The following is a 23,123-nucleotide window of genomic DNA, read 5'->3' as shown; positions in this document are numbered from 1 at the left end:
CATCTTGCTGCGTTAATATCTCAAGTTTCAACAACATTGTTTTCACTTCTCTAAAAACCTGCAGCTTATGGACAAGTGCAGATTATTTAAGTACAATTATCTTTTAATAAGGAGTAAGTGCGGCCTATATAAAGGCGTGCTACATAGTCTGTAATTTACAGAAGCTAAAGGAAATAATGGCGACAGCAAATAATACACAACCAAGGTAAATTGCCTGCGTCGGGAATTACATGTGTATTTTTATCCTTTTAAAAAGCAAAGATTTTTTTTTTTTTTTGCAGAAAGTGCTTTGTGCCGCGTGCCACTTCCCTCCACTCTGCAGCTGCAAAAGCACAAACGCATCCACATCTGGACACCGTCGGAGAAAAGCGAACCGCCGACTCATACTTCAATTTCTGACAAAGTGGTGCTGAGAGACTTCCCGTCTGTCCACGCGGCCTTTTTTTACTCGCCTCGTGCACAAAACAGGGGGTCGCAATCCACCTATCCGCTCACCCGAAACATGATGGAGCTTTAAAAACTTGAAAACAACAGCTCCATCTCTCTCTCTTTGTCTCTCGCCCAACTTTCATCTCTCCGAGAGCCGACGGGCCTTCGCCCCGACGGCGACAAGGAGCTTAAAACGCTGAGTCGTCGGCCTCCCTGCCAGTTCCCGACGAAGCGTGCCCTGATAAATAAAGCAACAAATGCAACGGAAAGGGGAAAATGAAGGGAAAAGAGATGGAGGAGAGGAAGAGGGGGGTTAATTAGCATGTGAGTAATGAGCAGGCATCAAACAGGTCCCACATCATCGATTGTGATGTTGCGCAATGCTGCCGCTGCTGCAGCGAAATCGAGCCGGCCGTGGGAGGGAGGGGACTCCGAGGTCATCACTCACACACACACACACACACACACGTGTTTTCACACACGGGTTTGTTTCGGGGGGGGGGAGGACACATCCGACGGTCGTCGACGCCGCGAAGGTGAACGGCGTCTGCTAGGTCGCGGACTTTTGAAAAGATCCCCGGAACACAGATGCTGGTATCACGTAGGCGGTAACGTCATTCCGGGAGGTTTTGGGATGCAGGGTTTTTTTTTTCGGCTCGGTTAGCATTGATCGGCACGGGAACGGCCGTCGGTTCGAGATGAATGAAACGCCGTCAGCAGACCTTTGAAACTTGATTTTTGTTACACGTCACGCCGATCATCAGGCACGTATTGATTCTCTCCAATGTCACCTTGCCTGAGCATGATAATGCAGACGGGGGAGCAGATTGATGCCGGGGATCGGCGCAGCGGCGGCGGCTGCTGCCTCCAGAGCTCGGAGCGCGGGGCCTATTTACCCAAATGCTTAATTAGAATTGAATATCGAAAAGTTTCAGACAGTTGACAAAAAAAAAAAAAAAACAGACAATCGGTGATGAAGTTAAAACTCCCAAAACTATTAAAAACTATTAAAACTATTTAGCCAAATTGTTGTGAATTCAAAAGCAGAATACAGCAATTGTCTTAGCTATTAAAAAAGTTTTGACAAAAGATTGAGAGGATGAATAATGGTTTGGTTCTGTGTAGCGTTTGAATGAAAGAGTGAATATTTATATGTCTCTATATGATGGATGAATGAGTGAATGGTTGAATTTAATTATATGCTGTCTGAATGGTTGTTACTCTATATCAGAGGTGTCAAACTCAAATACACAGTGGGCCCAAATTCAAAACTGGGACGAAGTCGTGGGCCAAAATTGATATTCACTGAAAAAAATCTCCCTCCAGATATAACAATAAACCCGAGCAAGTTTGCTTAAAAACTAAATATGGAACAAGCATAGCTTAATACTATACAATGTATAACTCAATACTGCAAACTTGCATGTTTTCTGCCTTAGTAGCAGGGTGCCAGTATTAGCATAAGGTCGCTATGACAACTGTCAACAGAGGAGAGGGCGTTTACGGGTCCTGTTGTGATTTTTGTGCCAAAACACCAGCAGAAAATTCTGGGATATGTAGAATTAGCGGTACATGCACTGTTTACTATCCCAGCAAGCCAGCTCTCATAGTCATTTGGTATGGCTTTGCGGGCCAAATTTAATCACAGTGCGGGCCAAATGTGGCCCGCGGGCCAGAGTTTGACACCTACGCTCAAAATGATGCATGAATGGCTATTTATCTCTATACGAAGTGTGAACGACTGAATGGTCGACTGTCTTAATCTGATGTGTGAATGGTTGCTACTCTATGACGTGAATGAGTGTGTGAATGGTTGTATGTCTCTATATGACAGATGAATGAGAGGATGAATGGTTGTGTGTCTTTATGTACAGTGTTGACATCTACTGAACCGCTCCTCTCGTCCAATGATAGACTGAATGAATGAATGAATGAATGAATGAATGGCAAGTTAGGACACATGAGCTGTGCCTGTGACCTGCACAGGTCACACAAATGTTAACGTTCCAAATAAAATCAAACACCCTACCTCTTCCCGTACGAGAGCAGAATAAAATGAAATAACAAATTAAAATCTGTGGCTTACTGATGTAATTCAGAGGCGTAGGAGGGAACGGCTCGGAAGGATACAGTTTCGGCTCCCATTGAAGCACATCCGAGCAGAGCCCACCCAGCCCGCTCAGCCCCGTCCCGGAAAAACTCGGGGTGCCCATTTGATTTATTCCATTTCTCTGGTCATAAGTAACATAGATATAGAAAGCATCTGCCACATGAACACCAGAAGGTCGGGCGAGGCCTTTCTGCCCCGTAGAGGTGACGGTTCATTTACAGTTCTGATAATAGCTGAGCGAGATCTGCAAACACACAAGCGGCAATCTCTTTTTTTTTTTTTTTTTTGGAAGTCCAATGACGCATGGATTAGAATGGATCCCTTTGGTTGAGTTTAGAATAACACTTAAAGCAAACAGACTGAGCCGCTGAAAAACGTGTCCAGTGCAACCGCCCCCCCAAACATGACTGCCGATCAAACCGTATTGATAACCAATGGATGAATGAATGAGTCTTGAGCAGCACAGTCGCGCAGCTGTTCGTACTTTCACCTCATAAGTGGGTGAAAGCCTTTATCTGTGGAGTTTGCATGTTCTCCTCGTGTCCTGCAAACATGCATGAGGGCCATTGCTAAAAATTCCTGTATTTTTATGTGAATGAGAGCGAATTAAAAAAAAAAGTGAAACAAATGAATGGTAGCTTGTCTCTATATGACGTGAATGAGTGAATAGTTGGGTGCTTCTGTATGAAGTGTGAATGAGACAGCGATCGGTTGGTTGTTGCTATGTGACGTTTGAATAATTGTTGACTTGATTGTAATTCTGAATGGGAAGGTGAATAATCGCTTGTGTCTGTATGACACGTGAATGGTTGTATGTATTTCTAATCCGTGCAAATGTGAGTACGGTTGTGAAAGAATGGGTGAATTGTTGTTTGTCTGGTTATAATGTGAGAATTTAGATGGGGATTGCATGTCTACATGCGGGTCTGTGATTGGCCGGTCCACGGTGACCCTTGCCTCTCGACCAATAAGAACCAGGATAGGCTCCACTACAACCAAAAGTGCAGGCTGACTTGTAAAAAGAAAGAAAGAATGAATGAATGAACGAATGAAATAAAGAATTTTTCCATTTGTCTCTGTATTGTCTAATCCTTCGGTCTGCAAAGACAGGCATCCAAATATATCCTTACTCATTCTGTTACCAGAAGTTCTAGAAGCAAACTGTCAGACTTCGTCTTGAGTTGGGTTTTCGGTTTATAAATAATCCAAATTCTACTTATGTGTGGTAAAAAAAAAAAAAAAAAAAAAAAAAAACATCCACCGCGTTCCACAGACGGCGGGTTTGGGTTCCCGCTCGCGTGCATCTTCACCTGCCTCCTTGTCAGCTTCGCCTCCTTGAAAAAAAAAACCCCGACGCCCCCCCATTCCCCCTTTCTCCCCCCCGATGATGAGGTCGGCCGGCGCTAAGCAGAATTTAAAACTCGACTGTCAAACGGAGGGAGAGTGAAGAAAGGTACAGGCGAGGCAAAGACAAGGAGAAACGCTGACAGAAGCAGAAAAAATAGAGGAGTTTCTTCCCTCCTCCTCCTCCTCCTCCTTATCCTCTTCTTCTCTTTCACTGAAAACTGGTCAGGTGCCAACATCAATGCACTTTAAAATATGGCTGGTTGGGCACCGAGACCGCCGGCCCGTCACGCATGGCAAAATGTCACTCCGTCCTTGCCCTCATTTTTTTTTTTTTTTTTTTTTTTTTTTAACCCCACCCAGCTAACGACCGCCATGATAACGATAACAATGAGGAAAAGAGAGGGAAAAAAAAAAAAAAAAAAAAAGGCTGAGCGGAGGGAGAACCTTCAATAAATCTGATACAGTGATTTGGACTCTTAAATCTATTATGTTAATCACTGAAAAAAATAAAAAAAATCATGTCCTTTTTTTTTTTTTCTTTGATCGTGCTCTTGTGATATTTACTTTCTTAATTCCTTGCAAACCTATTTTCATATTCATGTCTTTTAAATGCTTGCGATTCTTAGTCCCGGATTATTATACAGGACTGTCTCAGAAAATTAGATCTTCTGTAATGCCATTAAAAAAAAAAAAAAAAAAAAAACTTTTTCATGATATTCTAATATTTTGACATAGGATTTTTGAGTTTTTTTTTAAGATGTACGCCATAATCAGCAATATTAAAATAATAAACGGCTTGCAATATTTCAGTTGATTTGTAATGAATCCCGAATGTATGACATTTTTGTTTTTATAATTGCATTACAGAAGCTAAAGAACTTTATCACAATATTCTAATTTTCTGAGACAGTCCTGTATATTCCAATGTTACATCTTTTCCGGACTACTGTGCGCACCTGCCGCAGGTGTCTACGTTGTAATATGAGATAATTACACACAAATACTTTTTTTTTACTTTTAATTGAACACATATCGGTAACATCCACAAATACGTACTGGAAATGCTTTTTTTCCGAACGGTGCCCGTAACATGGCTGATGAAAAAGATTAATAAAAAATCAGTTGTCGTGTTGCAGTGTTCAAACAAAAAAGTAGCGGCTTATAGTCCGGAATTTAAGGTAATATATTCATTTATAATTCAACAGGGACTTGACTTACGACTTCAAATTGTTCCCGGCTGGTAGCTCAATTTCCTTGTATATCAAATTAAATTTCCCCACAAAAATGAATTCAAACGGTCTTAATCTGTTCCAGCCCCCCAGTTTTGTTCAATGTATTTAAATGAGAAAAATAATGCATTAAAAAATAAAAATAAAAAAAAAAGCATCATGAAGGAGAATGTAAAGAAATAAACTGTTTTTATGGAGTGCATCTACCGTGATGATCAGACAAAAGACGGGGGGAGGAGGTTGGGGGAGATTTTAATTTCACACATTTAGGCTACAATGTAATGCTAAATTTATCTTGCACACTTTGCTACACTTTATCGCAAAACTTAATTGAGCAACAAAGTGAATACAGGACCTCCTTTTAAATTATCAAACCGTCCCCGACCTGCTTTGAATGACTCTTCCTATACCCCGTCCGTTGTTCCCTGAATCCACGAAAAACGTGTTGTAGCCTCTCACATATGATGCTCTTTGTCACGGTATCTCAGAAAGAACAACTTCTCCATCTTTTCATGGACAAGTCGCCGTCGCTCACACCTGGCTTATGTTTTTTCAGTGGTTTTTACCATCTACCTAGCGGCGGGCGGCACATCCGACTCCATGCACAGCGGCAGCCACGTTTGCATCAAACGCTCAAAAATGGCGAAAAAAAAATTGATATATAAATTAAAAATTTTGAAACTTTGAAATTTTTGAATTTAGAAATTTTGAAATTTTGAAATTTTGAAATTTTGAAATTTAAAAGTTTTGAAATTTTGAAATTAAAAAAAAATAATTGAAAAATCGACTTAGCAACAACTCCTATCTTTGAAAAGGTTGTAAGTTGATACATTCGTAAGTCAAGGTTCCACTGTACAACTATTCACTCATTCATTCAAATGTCTAGGTGATTTTAGGGAGAAAACACGGACAGAACACGGAGACTCCGCACCGGAATGTTCTGTGGTTGGAATCGGACCAGCAGCTGGGTGTAAGATGGAAGCAAAACTATTGGAATTGTCCGCAAAAGAGCGAGTAGTTACCTTGTCGCTGTTGTAGTAGGCCAGGCTCTCGCCGTCAAACCGCACCCACCGCCTTTGAAAAACGCACTTCCTGCAAAAAGAAAGTCACCTTAATTTACTTTAATTTTCGGACCCCTTCTGCTCAGCTTCCAGCGGGATAAGGACTAAAAAGAAAACACACTCGTCAAAAAACCTTAAAACCTGACGGCAGGTATCCCGGGGAACAGGTTCATTTCATCAAGATCGACAGCGTTCCATTAATGAGAGAGAGATCTATCAGCGGCTGTCAATTAGCCTAATCGAAACAAATGTGAGCGCTTTCCGTCTGAATATTCAACAGCCCGGGGGCCAGCTCTCCAAACATTAGTCGAGCCGGGGGTGAAGGAGAGCGGGAAAAGGGGAAGTGAGTGATTGATAGCTCCAGCTTTGATGGAAAGAAAAGGTAGGTTTTCCGAGGGAAAAAAAAAAAAAAAGTTAATTTATTGTTCATCTCCACGCTGCAAGGTTATCCCCCAACTTCCCTCCTCTCCTTCAGACGGAGCTCGGCATTATGTATGTATCCTCTCCGGGCTTCTATCACAGCAATGGCCTCCCGTGCACGTGTTTGGCAAAGGGTAAGTTTTGCTCTGAATATTTCGCGCGATGTTTTGAATTGCCCCGCAATATATTTATATGTTCAGATATATATAAATATTTAAACAAAAAATGTATGTACAAAATATATATAAAATACATATAAATATATATAAAATACATATAAATGTATATATAAAACATAGAATATATATATGTAGCATATGACATATGAATATATAAACAATTCAAATATGTAAAAAAATACAAAAAAAAAAAAAACCTGACGGCAAATAAACAATTCAAATATGTAAAAAAAAATACAAAAAAAAAAAAAACTGACTGCAAATGCCTGATATATATAGAGACATCCAAAAAAATATAAATAGTAAGAGTAAGAGAAGTAAAAAAGAAGTAAGAGAAGAGAAGAGACGAGAAGAAGTAAAAGTAATAATATATATTAGTATATATATATATATATATATATTTTTTTTTTTTTTTTTTTTTTACATATTTGAAGTTAGAAGTAATAATATATATATATATATATATATATATATATATATATTATAAATATGTATTTCATGTTTTTTAATTATTTTCTATAATACTTTTTTTATTAATTTATATTTTATATAAACCCGATCTCAAAAACAAACTCACTATTTTGAACATGAAAAATAATCAACCAATGCATTAACTCAGTGAAACTTACCCTTGAGGTGACAGCTTGTCCAGCCAGCCCATTTTCAGGACTTTGGTCTCGGGGGCTCCGTAAAAGCAGGCGTACGGAGAAATATCAGGCAACGCATTGGTGTGCGCCGACTCCGAGTAGAGGTCGCATTCCACCATGACCAGGGATCCCCGGGGGTTCGAGCCGGCAGAGGCGGAGGGGACGTCGGGGTTCGCGGCATCGGAGTTGGTTCTCAGCACAACACCGGCGCACTCTTCCACGGTGCAGTATTCCTCTTGGCAGCACTGCGGGACCGCCGCAACTGGAGGAGTGACTTTTTCCTTGGCCGCCTTGTGTTTGGGCGTCTTTTTTCTGTATGAGAGTAAATGACACAGTGCAGATGTTTTTTTTTTTTTTTTGGAATATTTGATTTAATTGATTTTTTTTTTTTCATCTGTAATTTTTTCTATGATTTTTTTTCATTGTCTATTTTTATTAGACATATTTATGAAGGAGGTGGAGAAAAAAAAAATGGCATTGCATTTTCTGAATCACCACATTCTAATAACATATATGACAATAAACTTGAATCTGGATAATGCTGCGGAGTAAGATGCGATAAAATTCCGTCCAGTATGTGCACGGTGGATTAAAAAAATAACATCTTGTCGAGTGAAAATCTAAAGACAAATAAAACTTGGAGCCAAAAAAAAAAATATACGAATTTTACTTCCTGGAGAAAAAAAAAAGGGGGCACGGACCTGTTTTTGTGATTTCAAAACTGAAGCTTGTATACAGACTTTCATCTGAAAGCAATGTACTCCTGCGCTCTGACCTCCATCACATCTCACGGCACATCGACAGCACAAACTGTGTTTTGCGTCTGGTACAAAAACCTAACTGGATTCTTTGTAATCCCGTCTGAGTCCGCCGCCTGCTCGTGGGCACTCGGCGCGGAACAGTTTAGTGATTGGCTTTCGTTGTGCGAGGTGCGACTATTACTCAGCCGGACCCGGCGTGTGATCTGGGTTTCAATCGATTTCCCAGACAGAAATAGGAGAAATACTCTCAGGTGAGCACCGAGGTAAAGGAGGGACAGTGTTTACTGCTGGCAGAGGGATGGGGAAAAAAAAAAAACGATGCATTATCGATACCCCTTACCCTGTACTCAGGGTCACGGGGGTGTTGGAGCCCAACTATTAACCCTTTTATTCACACAACTCTGCAATTTAGGCATGATTCAAGTTTTTGGATTGTGCAAGGAAGCCAGAGAACCCAGAGGAAACCCACGCAGAAACATCGGAAATGGAGATTCCAGGTCGGAATTGACCTTGTCACTGTGCGCCAAACCCGATGGCGGAAAAAGCAAAACAAAAATAATTTCAATGCATCTGGCATTGTAAAATCTCCAAAAATTAATTGCATTAATACTAACCCTGACATTGAGGAGGATATTTACAAACTTAAAGAAACTCCATCATGGTATAATTTTAGTGTTATTTCAACAATAACAAAGAAATAATCCAACTAAATTCTAATTTCGATCTAAATTAGATGATGGGGGAGAAACTAACGCTCAATAAACTCTTCACAAGAGCCGCGGTCTGTGAATAACCAAGATGCAAAACCAACGTTTAAAGGATGTAAAACCAAACAACCCCTAAAAAAAAAAAAAAAAAAAATGACACCACCAAACCACAACTGTATAAGCCACATGTGTAGGGAGAGGAAAAGAGAAAAAAAAAAAAAAAATGTACGAAGTTTCATAGTATCTCAATAGTACAATTGTGTATTTCATAAAATCTGAATATTTTAATTTTTTTATTATTTTTTTTTTTATTCAACCTAAATAATAATCATGATAAAATCATCTTATCCGTGTCCTCCTGTTTGTGTTCTTTCCGTCAAACCCCATGTAGCAGACGCGTTCACCGCAAAAGCAGAATTTCTATTTATAGGTCCCGGCTCGACGCGCCATACCTCTTTTTCTTTATCTTGTCTTTAACCCCCTTCAGGGAGACTTCTTTACTGCCTCGGTCCTGGAGAAACACAAAGGAGGAGAGGAACAAATGAAACGGAGGTGTCCATATTTCTGTCGGGCCGCCGTTATCACGTTGGGAGTGTGTTAACTTCAGTGACCGGCTGACATTTCCATTAACCTCAAGGGGCAAAGTGAAACCAGCGTGTTTCCACTCGGCCGCGTGTCCATGGTGACAACATTAACACCGAGAGGAAGTGCGCCGTGCAGAGTGTGTCTGCAACACTACTGGCAGCGTTCAAAGATCTGAGAAACGTCTCTTCCTCTTTGGTAAGCTGCTACTCAATGTCCACCGGTGGGAACGAACGCCGTCTTACCGGAATACTTTGAGGGCCGTTGTACAGGAACATCTCTCCGTAGGGAGCGATCGGCGTCAGGGTTCTTTGAAGGGGAGCTAAAAAGGACACACAGACGACATTGTTTTGTGTTTTTTTTTTGTTTTTTTTTTTCTTTAAATTTTATTTCCCGCTTGCGAAAGCGCGGTGTGAAGTCACCGAGTAAGGGGACGATCGTTCCTTTTGAACTTATTTTACGCTGCCGTTTGATTCAACCGAATCATCGATCTAAATATACGCGCCGAGCTTTGATCCATTCCCGGCAGTAAAACCAATTAAGTCGCGGGGTTTAAGCCGGCGGTCCCTCTGAATCTTCCGCCTCTAAATGGGAGTCTGATCTTCCTCGGTCCATCTCTGCCGCGGCCCCTCGCTCCGTCTTTAGTAGGTAGGAAAAGAAGAAGTGCACAGCGAGAGACTCCAGCCAGACACTATTTGTCTGGGGACCGGAGGCCACCCTGTGTGGGCCACCGCCTGTCGCTGTGAAAAATGACGCCGCCTTCTCCTGAGGTTTGTTAGGGCCAGAAGATGCCGCTCTGGGGGGGGGGGGTGTTGCACACACACACACACATCGAACGGAAACAAAATGGTGCGCAAACACAGACACGGTAGGACGGACGGTCAAAGGGATGATTGTGCTAGTTTTTTTTTGTTTTTTTTTAAGGATCTGCCATTACAGCGGGGCGCGGGGGGGGGGGCACGTTCTTGGCTCAGCAAGCTGTGTGAAGAGGTCACTTAAGTTTATGATGGACTACACTCCCGACGCAGCGGCCCGCCCCGCCCGCCGTGTTGCGGCAACCATCAATCATCATCCATCACCCCGACCTTCGGGCCGCTCCAGAGGCTCTCAGAGGAACGCCGCGCCGCGCCGCACTACCCTGACGACGTTCACGTCCGATTCCCGCGATTGTTCCCACACTGGCCGCCTCCCCGCGTTCTCGCTTTTGTTTCTCTCCCAGTCGACCGCGACGCTTCTTTATCTGCTCTCGAGCAGGCTCTGTCGGGTCGGCGTCCCATGTTAGCCATCGGCTTGGAGTTTGGCGCAGAGATTGATTTTTCACTGTCGCGGCTTCGTTCGCTATTATCACTAGCGTGTGTCGCTCCGTCACCGGGGGAACTGACGGTGGGTTCAAACGAGTTGCTGGACAATTTGGGCCTCCGAATTCACCTGCAACGCACTGACTTCAACAAAGTCACGAACAGGGCAGGATGACCCGAAAGAAGACGCTTGTCCCCTCCTACGTCTGTTCACAGGTGACATAACGTATTTTCTTCAATAGCATCTGGTAGATACTTATCTGGTTGCACTATTTATACTTGTATATTCTTGTACTTGTAATATACTTACAAGTACAATATACTTGTACCTGCATATTAATAGTTCCATCTGTATATTCTGTATAATTGTTCATATAACATCTCTTTATTATCCCTTCTGTAGAGTTAGACATCTGTATATTTACAGTTCCATCTGTATATTGCCATATATTCATCATACTAAACACAACCTATTTGTACATATTCTGCACATAATTATCCACCATACACGCATTAGCTGCACATATTCTGCTCATATCTTATCCACCTTTACTTGTACTGGCTGTAAAAAAACAAAAACAAAAGAAAATTGCATTGATCCTTTAATACGGCAGTTATATATATAAATACTTCACATTCTGTGCAAATGCACTTCTGATTAGATGCTAACTGCATTTTGTTACTCTGTATCCTTACATGTGCAATGATAGTAAAGTTGAATCTGATTTTCTGATTTTTTTTTTTTTTTTTTTTTTAATTATATTCATTTAATCTCAGAATTGAACCAGGGAGCTTCTTTGCTGTGAGGCGGAAGTGCTAACCGCTGCGCCGCCGTGTCGCTATGAGCAAATAACATAACTCTAAAATCCCCATCATCCTCTCGTCCTACGTTCTGTTTATTTGTCATTTCCAGAAGCGAGCAGTCTCGCACACTCAATTGAAAATTGTAATTATCGCTGCGGGATTGTCGGTGCACGTTCACATTCCAGAAAGACGCTTCGCCAGACACGTCGAGCCGCTTCAATCGTTTGCGAGAACATGACTCATCTATTAACGGGTAAAATGAATTTCGCACAAACTTCAGGAAGCCGTGACTCCCGACAGAAATCCGGTCGTGTTCTGTTTTGTTTGACAAGCATCGCCGTGGTGAAAAAAAAAACGTTGCTCCGGTAGCGCCGCGTAAAAAGCATCCAGGTCCACGCTGAGCCCCGATGAATACAAAGCATGGGTGCACACTTTATTAGCTTGCAAGCTACTCTTATAATAAAGTCAAAATGATCTACCACCAATAAAAATTATATATATATATATATATATATATATTTACATACATGTTTACATTTTGCTTATTGCCGTACTCTGACGTCTTGCACTGAATGGACTCAGTCAACTAACACGAAGCTCGGCCTCAAACACACTTCCAAATATCCATCGGTCACGGTGGAACCATATTCAGATCGAGCTCTTTGATTGGCTGTGCCGGATGTCAATCAAGTGTGTCAATGTCGCAGTGGGGATGGATGATAGGCTAACGGATACAGTATACACTTGTTTTTCGCGGGGGTTACGTTCCAAAAAGAACCCGTGATAGGCAAAATCCGTGAAGGAGGAACCTTTATATTTTTTTACAATTATCATACAATTAATGCAGTCATTAATTTACAAAGCCAATGCAGACTCCATCCTTACCGTGGTCTTGTTGCAGACAGTTGAAACCCTTTTTGCATCCTTATTAAAACTTATTGCTGCTGTCGTCCTATGTTTTTTTTTCTTCCTTCTTTATGGAACAAACGGAAGATTCATTAATTCTGTAACGCCGACCTACAGCCGCATAGCTTTTACCTTCCCTTAGCATGTCCAGAAGTTGAACTTTATCTGCGATGGATAGCATCTTCCGCTCCCTTTTGGGCCGCAGGTGCTTTTGTCGGTCCAGAGCGTTTTGTCAACATTATGGGTTTTAGAGAAACTCAAAATTGCAAGAGAATTTGCACGTACGTAATGTAAATTTGGCAAGCTGTTTTACGTACGTGTACATATTAAACCGCAACGTTATTGACGCACAGGTAGAGAAGAAGCAGAGTGACTTTTTAGCCAATCAGAATGCAGAACACAATGCATGATGCAAATCCGTGAAGTAGCGAAACCGTGAAAAGTAAACCGCGTTATAGCGAGGGATCACTGTATTTTTAATAATATTGCGGTCTAGCCACACTACCTGTACTGTCATGTTTTGTTTTGTTTTTCTACCTTGTGCGGAGAAATTAATTTGAAGACAAAACAGTAAAACATCCCAGGAACTTTGGACGTTTAGATGTTTTACTGTTTGAAGCCCAGAACGCACGTCTTTTGTGTCTTCTAAGCCCAGTATTTTCACAGATTCATTTTCCGTACCGCTTGTCCTGCACACAGGACGGAGCTTCGATCACGGGTCGATCACGGGTCGATCACGGGTCGATCACGTGTCGATCACGTGTCCGCTTATTAAGACACGCAACGATTCACTCTCTCATTCACACATCTGGGGAGTTTATGGTCTCCAATGATCGATGAGTCTTTTTACTGCGAGGCAGAAGCGCCGACCGCCATGCCTCCGTGCCGCCGTCGAACCAAAATATGCTCGACTTAGCTGTTTTCAAATACCTTACAAAGGTGAATTTCTGTCATCCTGTTCTAAAAACCAAGCCTTTGCAGTAAAAGGGAACTTCTACTCCTGCTAATTCCTTCACAAAACTGTGTCAAAGCACAAGCTTTCGATATTATGGAGGGGGGAAGTACAGCAGTCAACAGAGTGGCGACTTTCGCTCTCTGATGACTCAATCATAATTCGCTCAATCTGCCGCCTGGATGTGACCGAACCGCTTTTGCAGAGACTTTGTTTTTTGTTTTTGATTAGAATTCCGTCCCCCTGCAGGTTTTGATCGAACAACGCAGTGTGACTAGACGGCGCGCACGTTTGGAATTAAGTGTTTAAACACGCTTGGGTAAAATAAAATGTCAAATAAGGCCTCGGTAGACCGAGGCGAGGTTTACAACGCTAGTCGGCTTCCCCGTGCCGCCGCTCTGGGACGGCGTCGGCTCCCCATCTTCCTGCATCCCGGCCTGTTTTGCATATCCCTTCCTTCCTTCCTTCAAACTCTCTTTGCCGTCTCGCCTTCCTTCCTTCCTTCCTTCCTTCTTCCCCCTCAGTTTCATTTGGCGCAGATGAGAAACAGATCTCTGGAAAGCCGCGGTCCACTGAGACCGCCACAGTGAGGGTTCGCGAAGGAAAAGGAGAAAGTCGGAAAAAAAGAAGAGCGAGACAAGTTTAGGGGCAAAAATAACCGATACAGGAAGCGAGAGGAACACCAGATCGGATATGGACACAAAAATAACTTAACAGTTTTGACTGTAAATCCCAGAATCAAGGGCAGCGGTCGGGAACCTAAGGTTCTTCCGGTGACGTCATATGGCTCCCAGACAATTTTGAGTTGAAAAAGAAAAAATCGGTCTGGGACTGATTTTAAAACACTTGTGATATTTCTCCATAATAACGTGTCACTTTAAAGTAAACAGAAATAAGTTTTGAAGATACATTTGAACCGTCGGTCGGGCCGGGAACCATTGGCTTCCGAGTCGACGTAAAGGTAAAGAAATTAATTTTATCAGATAGCCAACTTGTTTATCCGCATCAACCCTCGTAATGGAAAAGATGGCGAAAAGAAAAAAAAAAGACGATGATTACCGTGCCGCATGGACGGAGGAATTTGCATTTGGATCTGCGCTATGTCTTAAACGCTTTGATAAAATTGCATCGATGAAACGGTCAAATATAAAGCGACACTTCAAACAAAAGTAGGACAATTTTAACTAATTAATAATAATAAATATTTTTTTGAAAATAATCAATAAAATAAATAAATAAATAAATAAATAAATAAATACATAAATAAATTAACAATTACTTTATTATACGTTAAAAATACTATATGGTTCTCAATTAAATATATTTGGAAATATTCGGCTTTTATGGCTCTCCCAGTCAAAAAGGTTCCCGACGCCTGATCTAGGGAGACGCCATTTAACCTCTGCAAAGAAAAGCAGCTCAAACAGGGCGCAGAGACAAAGATGAGTCAAGTCCAATGATCGCACCGCGGCAAAAGGGGAAAAAAAAAAAACTTAAAATGCGGCAGCTCTACGACAAGCCTGCGTTCGGATAGCAAAGTCAAACAACTTCAGTGAAAGCCGTACAACAGGAATATGACACATTCGGGTCTCGCTGAGGGACACGTTGCGAGAGACCATATTCCCTGAGATGTGCACTTGAAATTAGGCCGACGGAGCTCGTCGCGGTCCCTTCCTCTCCTCAGCCTCTTTTCATCCATTCAAACAACGGTTGCGCTGACTCCACGGCCGAATTAAAGATTCATAGCTAATACGAAGCAGATGTAGCTGAAAGAAAGCGCGTACCTTTTTGTGCGCCGTCTGCACCAGCGGGACTTTCCGAAGCCGTTCCTCGTTTGGGGCTGGTTGTTGTCGGCACTGGCGGCGCGCTACCGAGGATGGAGGAGAAATCATCGGATCAGAACGACTGGCGCGGCACGGAGGGAGCGTGGTAATGGCACTTATGCAAAAAAATAAAAAATAAAAGGCCTTCAGAATATAGATGTGGAAAGTTTCACTGCTAAAAAGTTTGGGGGTACACTGGGAAGAGAGGCCTCGGGTCTATCTAGCTCAGGGGTGGGCAAACTTTTTGGAGCATTGACTTAAAATTTTACAGACGGGGCCGGGTCACTACAAGATATGACACATATAAAGAAAAAAAAAATTTTTTTTTTAATTTAACTGTACATGTCAGACTCGTCCGACATTTGCTTTGAAAATAAAACCAGCTTGGTTTTAGAGGCTCTGACCTTATCTTGCATTTCATTCACAAACCAGTTTTTCCCTTGTAGCTTCACGTCCAACTCATTCATGTGTGTCAGGATGTTCACGGTAAAGGCTAAATCACAAAGCTAATCTGTGTCATTCAGCTCAGGAAAATTCTCAATTAGCTCCAAAAATGAAATAATCTCCTCTTTGAGTTCTCACATTCATTGTCCGATCATTCAATCATTCACATCAAGTCCCAATCTTTGGCGGGCCGGATTAAAAAGACCAATGGGCCGGATTTGGCCCGCGGGCCGTAGTTTGCCAACCCCTGATCTAGCTAATAGGGGAGAATACAGAATATAATTCAGCACAAATAAGGCTGTGGTGAATATTAAAGTGAAGTTTACAGAGACGGGAAGCAACAGAAAGGGGCAGGTTCGGCTCTGTACTTTTGGTTAGAAAAAGAAACGGTGATGGACGAGGATGAGTATCTTTATGTACAAGCTAGCGAGGCTGCCCGAACATGGCTACGCACGGATACCGGCGCCGGCTTTCTCCATTTGGACATGCGAGTGTTGGTTTCCGTCGGTCTTCAGCTCCGTTTGTATATTTTCTCACCTTTTAAGGTTTGTGAATAAATGAATACACTAGGAAGCGGAAGGCAGGCGGGAAGAGTCGCCCACGGATTCAGCCGAGTGGTTTCCTTTTCCGGCTTCCGGTGCGCTAGGCTAACACACATGCTATCCGTCACGCCGTCACGTCAAACACCCCCCCCCCATTTATCGGCAGAAAACACGCATACCTGTCCTGAAGTGGCGGCTTGTTCCGACCGGGGAGTTCGGGGACGGGTCGATGTCTCAGCCGGTAGGATCGAGACAACCGTGGACCTGCTGGAACCTGAACGCTCGTCTGCGTCCCGTAGATCTCGTTTTCCACCATCTCCGGCCTCGCTCTTTCTTCGCTCCCGGCACGGCGGAAGACTTCGGCGGGACCGGCGTCGGCGCCGGACGCCGAGGGTTCTTCGAAGGAATTCTCCCAGTCTGAAGGGATTTCCGAAGAGGAAAGGAACTCGCTGCCACTGCTGCTTTTAGAAGATACGCACCGAGGGATTAAGGTATTATCGACTTTCTGGATATTCAGCGGATTGCGAGTCACCGGCCGCGGCGGGTCGAGGCACCCGCTCTCCGGGACGTCCTGTATTTCCGTCCCCAGACCCGCTCCTGGAGGCAAAGTCCAACTCCCTCCCGAATCCAACCCCACCTTTTCTGTCTGAGGGTGCTGACAGGACGCCCCCCTCTTTTTGTCCACAAGGAAGATGCGCCGCGGGAACAGCGAGGGTGGCCCCCCGTTTCCCGCCTCTCCATCCCCGCCTTGGCCTTTTTGTTTCTTCACTCCCAGAGCCTCTAAGCTGCAGAGGATGCGTCTCCGGTGGCCGGTCGGAAACACCCGGAGGTCCAGAAGGTTCTCATCCGTGAGGTTTTTGCAGTCTTCCAGAGAGTTGAAGCCCCCTTGCTGGAACTGGGGAACGTAATGGGACAGGCGGAGGGCGGACAGCCAGTCGGAGATTTCCTGGTTCGGCTCCGAAGGTTTCAACATGATGCTGCGGAACCGAAGGGATGTTCAGATGGTGGAGCCGTCCGGGTGGGAACTGCAGACAAAAAGAAAAAAGAAAAATTCTTTATCGTGCAATCACTCTTATAAGTGTTAAAATGTATTTTTATATGAATTGTTGCGGATGCTGAATTAGCAGGAGGTTGTTACATCAGGTGACCAAAGTCTATTTTTTTTTTTAAATATACAACGCTAACAGACAGAAGCTATTGTTTATAATATCTGGTGTCTATTAATCCCAAAACCGGTATCGTCTAGATATGATGTCCGCATTAATCTCAAAACGGAGATTATTTTATTCATTATCTAAACTGCTAATCCTGCATTGAGGGTCACGGAGCCTCTCCCAGCAGTCATTCACCCTGGACGGCTCGCCGGCGTCACAAAAACTAAACATCAAACATGGGACATTTAGCAACAATATACAACTGCAGAAAACACACACACACACACACGAGGGAGAACATGCAAACCTCACATGGAAAGACCGGCTGTGAAGCCGAAATGCGAACCAATATTTACAGCTTTCAGTTCAGTATCTATGTTTTCTGTCAGATCGCGCCGTCGACTCGAGCCTAATTTTGTTTTCAGCTGCACTTTCACACTTTCCGTGTAATCACATCAACATCTCGCCGGCTTAAAATACACCGATGGTGCCAGATATTTTTTCGCATATTAAATAATTTCCGGTAAGATGATCTCTTCTGCAGCAATATTTCAAAGAAGCGAGTCTTTTAATGCATTGGAAATATGATAAAATTGAACATTACTTTAGAAAGTTTAGATATGTCGGGAATACAGTGTTTTGTCGATTCAAGTTTTCCAGACGCGCTAAGCCGACAGGTGAACGCATCTTTGGAGATTTTGTCGATAGAGATCAGCAGAATAGCCGGCATTTTCCATAAAGATGAAACGTTTTTCCTTCCCTTTTCTCAGAATCTCAAAAATGAACACGTGGGTCGACGACACCGGGGCGCAAACCTGCAATACCTCTGGATGCAGGAAGCAGGAAACGGCAATAGCCTCTATGAGGAAATGCATGCGTCACAGAGCGGCTCCAAGTTTAGCTTTTCGGAGGCTCGTACGAATAAAAAGCCCACGCCGGGTTTAAGGATGACGCGCAGCGATCATACGTCCCTGTCAAGATTCCTAAAAAACCCTTGACTCTGTTGCAGCACTTACCAAGAAAATAGCCTTTTCACACCACCATCACCCGGCAACGTCCAACAAATCCAGCTAACGGTAAGTTTAAATCCCGGCCGCCCAACACGCTCGCGGCAGCTTCTCAAAACGAAGCTTCATGAGAACCAGACCTCTGCGATCGTCCTCGAGCAGGAGGCATCTTCAGCATCTTGTTCTGTCCACTTCTCTTTTGAGATGCAAATCTTACCAAGGGAGGCACTTCTGCTTTCCAGCTAACGCCTTCTCGCTGCACCACATGCGCACACCTAACACTTTTTGCACACCTCACACTTTTTGCGACACAAGTGCGTTTCCAAGACAAGAAAACGCCCTGAAAGAGATGCAGATGCAAAAAAAAAAACAAAAAAAAAAAAAAACACAATACTCATCCATAGATGTGACCATATAAAGAAAAGTACTCTGTAAACTCACAAGTGAAGCGATTTACTTTTCTGGATGCGAAAATATGTGACATTTAGTTGACGTCGAGCTGCGGGGGAACGTTGACGATTCTCGGCCGCCGAAATTCATCCCATGATCTGCAGAGCTGTCGCAGAAACGGTTTATGCTCGGAGAATATCTACTTTTCAGTGTCGTTAAACATAACACTGTCTTCACAACATAAATGGTTATTTAAAAAAAATAAAGGAATATAAATTAAATATAATATAATTAAAATATGATATGAATAATATAATAAATATAAAAAAAAATGAATATAAAAATATAATAATTCCTGCGTTTGTGGATCTGCAGGTATTGGATTTTTTTTTTTTAATTTTTTTTTTTTTTTTATTTTAAAGTATCACATTCATAAGGTTGCAATCACTGCTCATTTGACCGAGCCCCGTTTCCGAACATCACCTTTTAGGCCGAACGCCCACTCGCAGCCGCTGTTTTTACCGGCGTCTGAGGCAGCGGGTCTGCAACACCACGAAATAAAACGATTTCTGTCCGTGAGTCTCTCAGTTATGCAGGTATTCACTAATACGTGCACTTACCGTGCAAACTCGATTCATACATATACAGTAGGAACGCATTCCTACATTCAGAAATCATATAGAGATAAAATCACCCTCTCATACATGTCATATTGAGTCATTTACATCCTATTTACTGATGAAAAAATAAAGGGAACACTTCGTGTAAGTTAATCACACTTGTTTGAAATCAAAGTGTCCACTTAGGAAGCAACACTGTTTCATTTTTGACTTATTTTAAGGATAATACATCACATTTGGATCAGCCTGTCGTGTGTTTTTACACTTTAAATTTGAGTATAACTCCAAATCCAGACCTCCATGGGTTCATACATTTGATTTCCATTGATCATTTTTGTGTGATTTTGTTGTCAGCACATTCAACTATGTAAAAAAGTATTTAATAAGAATATGTCATTCATTCAGATCTAGGATGTGTTATTTAAGTGTTCCCTTCATTTTCTTGAACAGTGTGTATAATACAGCCACAGACCCACATGGAACTATTTATTCCCATTTATACATCATATCGAGGCATACGGAATTATCTTTTTTCATCCCCGTGTCAGATACACACAACTATTCACCCTTTCATTCAGAGGTCATACACTCAAATCCACTTTATTGTCAATACTGCCATATGTTCACTCGTATAGAGCATTGAAATAACGTTACTCTAAGACCAACGGTGCAAAAGCGCAAAAATTATAAAATCATCCGTTGCAGAGAATAACGAGTTATGCAAAGGTAGAAATGGTAAGAGTGCTATTTCCTTTTTTTTTTTTTTTAAGTGACAGCAGGACTAGAGTGCAGTTGCAAGAACATTAACTCTCTCATTCATACGTCATATATGAAATAGAAACATTCACTCATTCATACATCATATAAACGCAAACAATTATTCTCTTTGCTCTAAAGATACGTCCTTTTAACAGCTCATTTTAAGACATTTATACATCATGTAGAGACACACAATCATTCACCCACTAATTCGTGTCATACAGAGACATACAAATATTCATCATTTCATCCAAGCGTCAGAGAAATACAACAATTCGCACACTCGTTCACACTTTCTCACCCACAACTAACATCCAGATAAAACATTCACACGTCTCCAATGAACCTGCTGCATGTTTTTGGACCGCTGGAAAACACACCATGCAAACTCCAGACAGAAACACACACCTCTGCTGTCAGAATCAAACCAGGAACCCTCTGGCTGTGCGGCAGGAAGCTGCAAACCACCGTGTCGTTGAAATATCGTACTTGCCAAATGCAGCCACCATACAAAAAACCTTTTTTATAGGGTGGGAAAAAAAAAATCAAACCACAACTTTGTAAAGTACTTTGTAAAAGATCCGGATCTTACCGCAGTCCTAGATGAGAGGGGGTGGAGTTGAGTCCAAATCTATATTCAAGATTTGATGAAATGTGGGTAAAATGTGGATAAATTTCCAAATGAGATTATGTGTGCAAATGAAATCAGTAGAGGTGTGTGTGTGTGTGTGTATGTGTGTGTGTGCTGCACCCCTTCAGGTGGGGCCATGCAGCCCTAGAAGTGACTCACACGCTATGCACGCCCGTGCATGACCAACACACACACACACACACACACACACACACACACCAAAGTCCACACAGAGACACTTTGCTTCCTGGTTTGAAGAAAAATAACCAGGATAAATAATAAAACGCGCTCCCGGGTTTCAGACCAATGCGTGTTTTAGTTTGGTTTTTGTTTGTTTGTTTGTTTGTTTTTGTTTTGTATCTGTGGGAAAGTCCGCAGAATCGTGCGAGATACGTGGATGTTTGCGCCCTAGCTGTGGACCGCGTGTTTTCGTCACCCACGTCACGTGGACGACGGTAGCCTCGCAACTTTTTACGTTTCCTCACATGCACTTACAAAGAGGGAGATATTTCAAAATAAAGCTTTTCAAACCGGTCACGCTTCGTTTGACGAATCGTAATTGTGCTTTTATTCTGAAATTTGAACGTCCCGCCGTGGAAAACACTCACCCGTGGGAGATCGCCTGCATATTTGTGAGTTGTTGTGCACGATTTCGCGCATGTTTTGCACCTCTTTCTGTCCGTGTTTCTGTCACAGGTCCGAACAGCGCGCCTTCTCGCCTTCCCTCATCCGTGTTCTGTCTCTGAAACTCCACGCCCACTCGTGGTCGGTGCCAAGACTGCACTACTTCCCCTGCACTTCGAAAAAAAAAAAAAAAAAAATCAAATAATCAAATTTAATCACATCAAATTAAATAAAATGAGTGACGATGTTTTCAACTGATTTAAACTCCTGTTTCTTTTTTGTTTTGTTTTGTTTTTGTTATTTTTTTTTTCCCACGGTAGGCGTGTACGCGCCCGAAGCGCTTCTGTGCGTGTCCCAGCTTGACACGGGGGCCCCGGGCCACGCATTCAGCAGAGTGGGTGTGGGTGTGCGGGGCAGGAATGCGTTTCCACGAAGCCCCAGGAGGAAAACAGCACGATTTTATTGTCTCATCTTTATTACTGGCCAGAAGTCATTCATTAATCCAAATAAAAACAATACACTTTTTAAAACTGTCAAATAGTTTGAGAACAAATACTTTTATTTTCATGTATTCATTTTTCATTTTTTTTCAATTGTGTATTTTTTAATTTTCAATTTTTCCATACTTACATGGCATTTCCACGTGAATTATCCTAAAAACCCTATAAGTATATTCTCGAAGAGTGATGTATTAAGGTATCCAAAACATGGCAAAAGCGTAAAAATTTAAAAAAATAAACTTCTATTAAACTGAATTATATCATGATAATTAGTTTAAGATTCAAAGAAAATAAATTAAGGCACAGTACAAGACTCTGTGAATGGTCGTAATAAAACAAGAAGGCACAGAGTGCAGTACACACATTTGGCCACTAGATGGCGACAAATCCACCAGATACCAGTGCATTCTCCACTTCCACTTTACTCACTGTACTTTAAAAATATGGGATAGAATAAGTCTAAGAATGAGATTTAAAACAAAAAAAAAGACGGTATGATATTTAAAATTAAAGTGCACGGGGTGAAGGGGGAGGTTTAAACTTAAACAAACAGAATGCAGGTATGTCATCATGACGTATTTTTGGTCCTGGTTATTTTCGTTTTTATCTGTTCATGTTATTTTTGTTGTCAATGATCTTATCTTTTCTTTGTGTATTTCTATTTTACCACCTTGGAATATTTTGCTTCGATGAAATTGCAGTCCATTGCAGTTCTGTTTCTTTCAATTTAATTTTACACTACTGTTTTTATTCCATTGATTAAAATTTATATTGGTTAAAAGCAATGTTTTGCCTTTTAAAGCCCATTAGCCATTTTTATGGACATTTTGGAGTTTCGTGTGCTTCAGTATCTACTTGACCTTGACTTCTGTTCCTAATCCGATGTTGCCCCTTGCGTGACCTTGCTCTCTGCTTGCTTCCCGATTGCCCTGCTTTATTTTGTCTGCTCGGTTCACCGCTGTTTCTTCTAAAAGATAAAAAAACCCATCCGTCTTCAGAAACGAGGCCTCCGAGGCATCTCCACCAAAGCCTTTTGAACGACGATAAGACATTTATTCGCATTATTGGGGGATTTCGGTTCATTTTACATATTGAATCAAAACTAATTTAGTAGACGAAGTTATCAGAAAAAAAGGAGAATATTACATCTAGACGCCACTAATTGGATTTGTTTTACTCCGGAAGCGCGTTGGTGGT

At 42.1% G+C, this 23,123-nt stretch overlaps 1 protein-coding gene across 1 annotated transcript in view; it reads right to left on the bottom strand.

The window, feature by feature from the left end:
- The window catches only part of arap2 (ArfGAP with RhoGAP domain, ankyrin repeat and PH domain 2), a 175,042-nt gene extending 153,453 nt beyond the window's left edge, over positions 1-21,589 (bottom strand). The window contains exons 1-7 of the mRNA XM_086165193.1: positions 21,411-21,589; positions 16,421-17,266; positions 15,217-15,299; positions 9,718-9,794; positions 9,343-9,401; positions 7,405-7,734; positions 6,138-6,207 (exon numbers count right to left, since the gene is read on the bottom strand). Of these exons, the coding sequence (XP_086021319.1) occupies positions 6,138-6,207; positions 7,405-7,734; positions 9,343-9,401; positions 9,718-9,794; positions 15,217-15,299; positions 16,421-17,214 (1,413 nt within the window). The 5' untranslated portion in view covers positions 17,215-17,266; positions 21,411-21,589. The remainder of the gene's footprint in view (positions 1-6,137; positions 6,208-7,404; positions 7,735-9,342; positions 9,402-9,717; positions 9,795-15,216; positions 15,300-16,420; positions 17,267-21,410) is intronic.
- Between the last annotated feature and the right edge of the window lie 1,534 nt (positions 21,590-23,123).

Source organism: Fistularia commersonii, chromosome 19 (genome assembly GCF_037954325.1).
Source record: "Fistularia commersonii isolate RoL2024-O1a breed Wild chromosome 19, RoL_Fcom_v1.0, whole genome shotgun sequence".
Lineage (NCBI taxonomy): Eukaryota > Metazoa > Chordata > Actinopteri > Syngnathiformes > Fistulariidae > Fistularia > Fistularia commersonii.
Note: the sequence above shows the minus strand (reverse complement) of the source record. Positions and strands in the feature narration are given on the sequence as shown.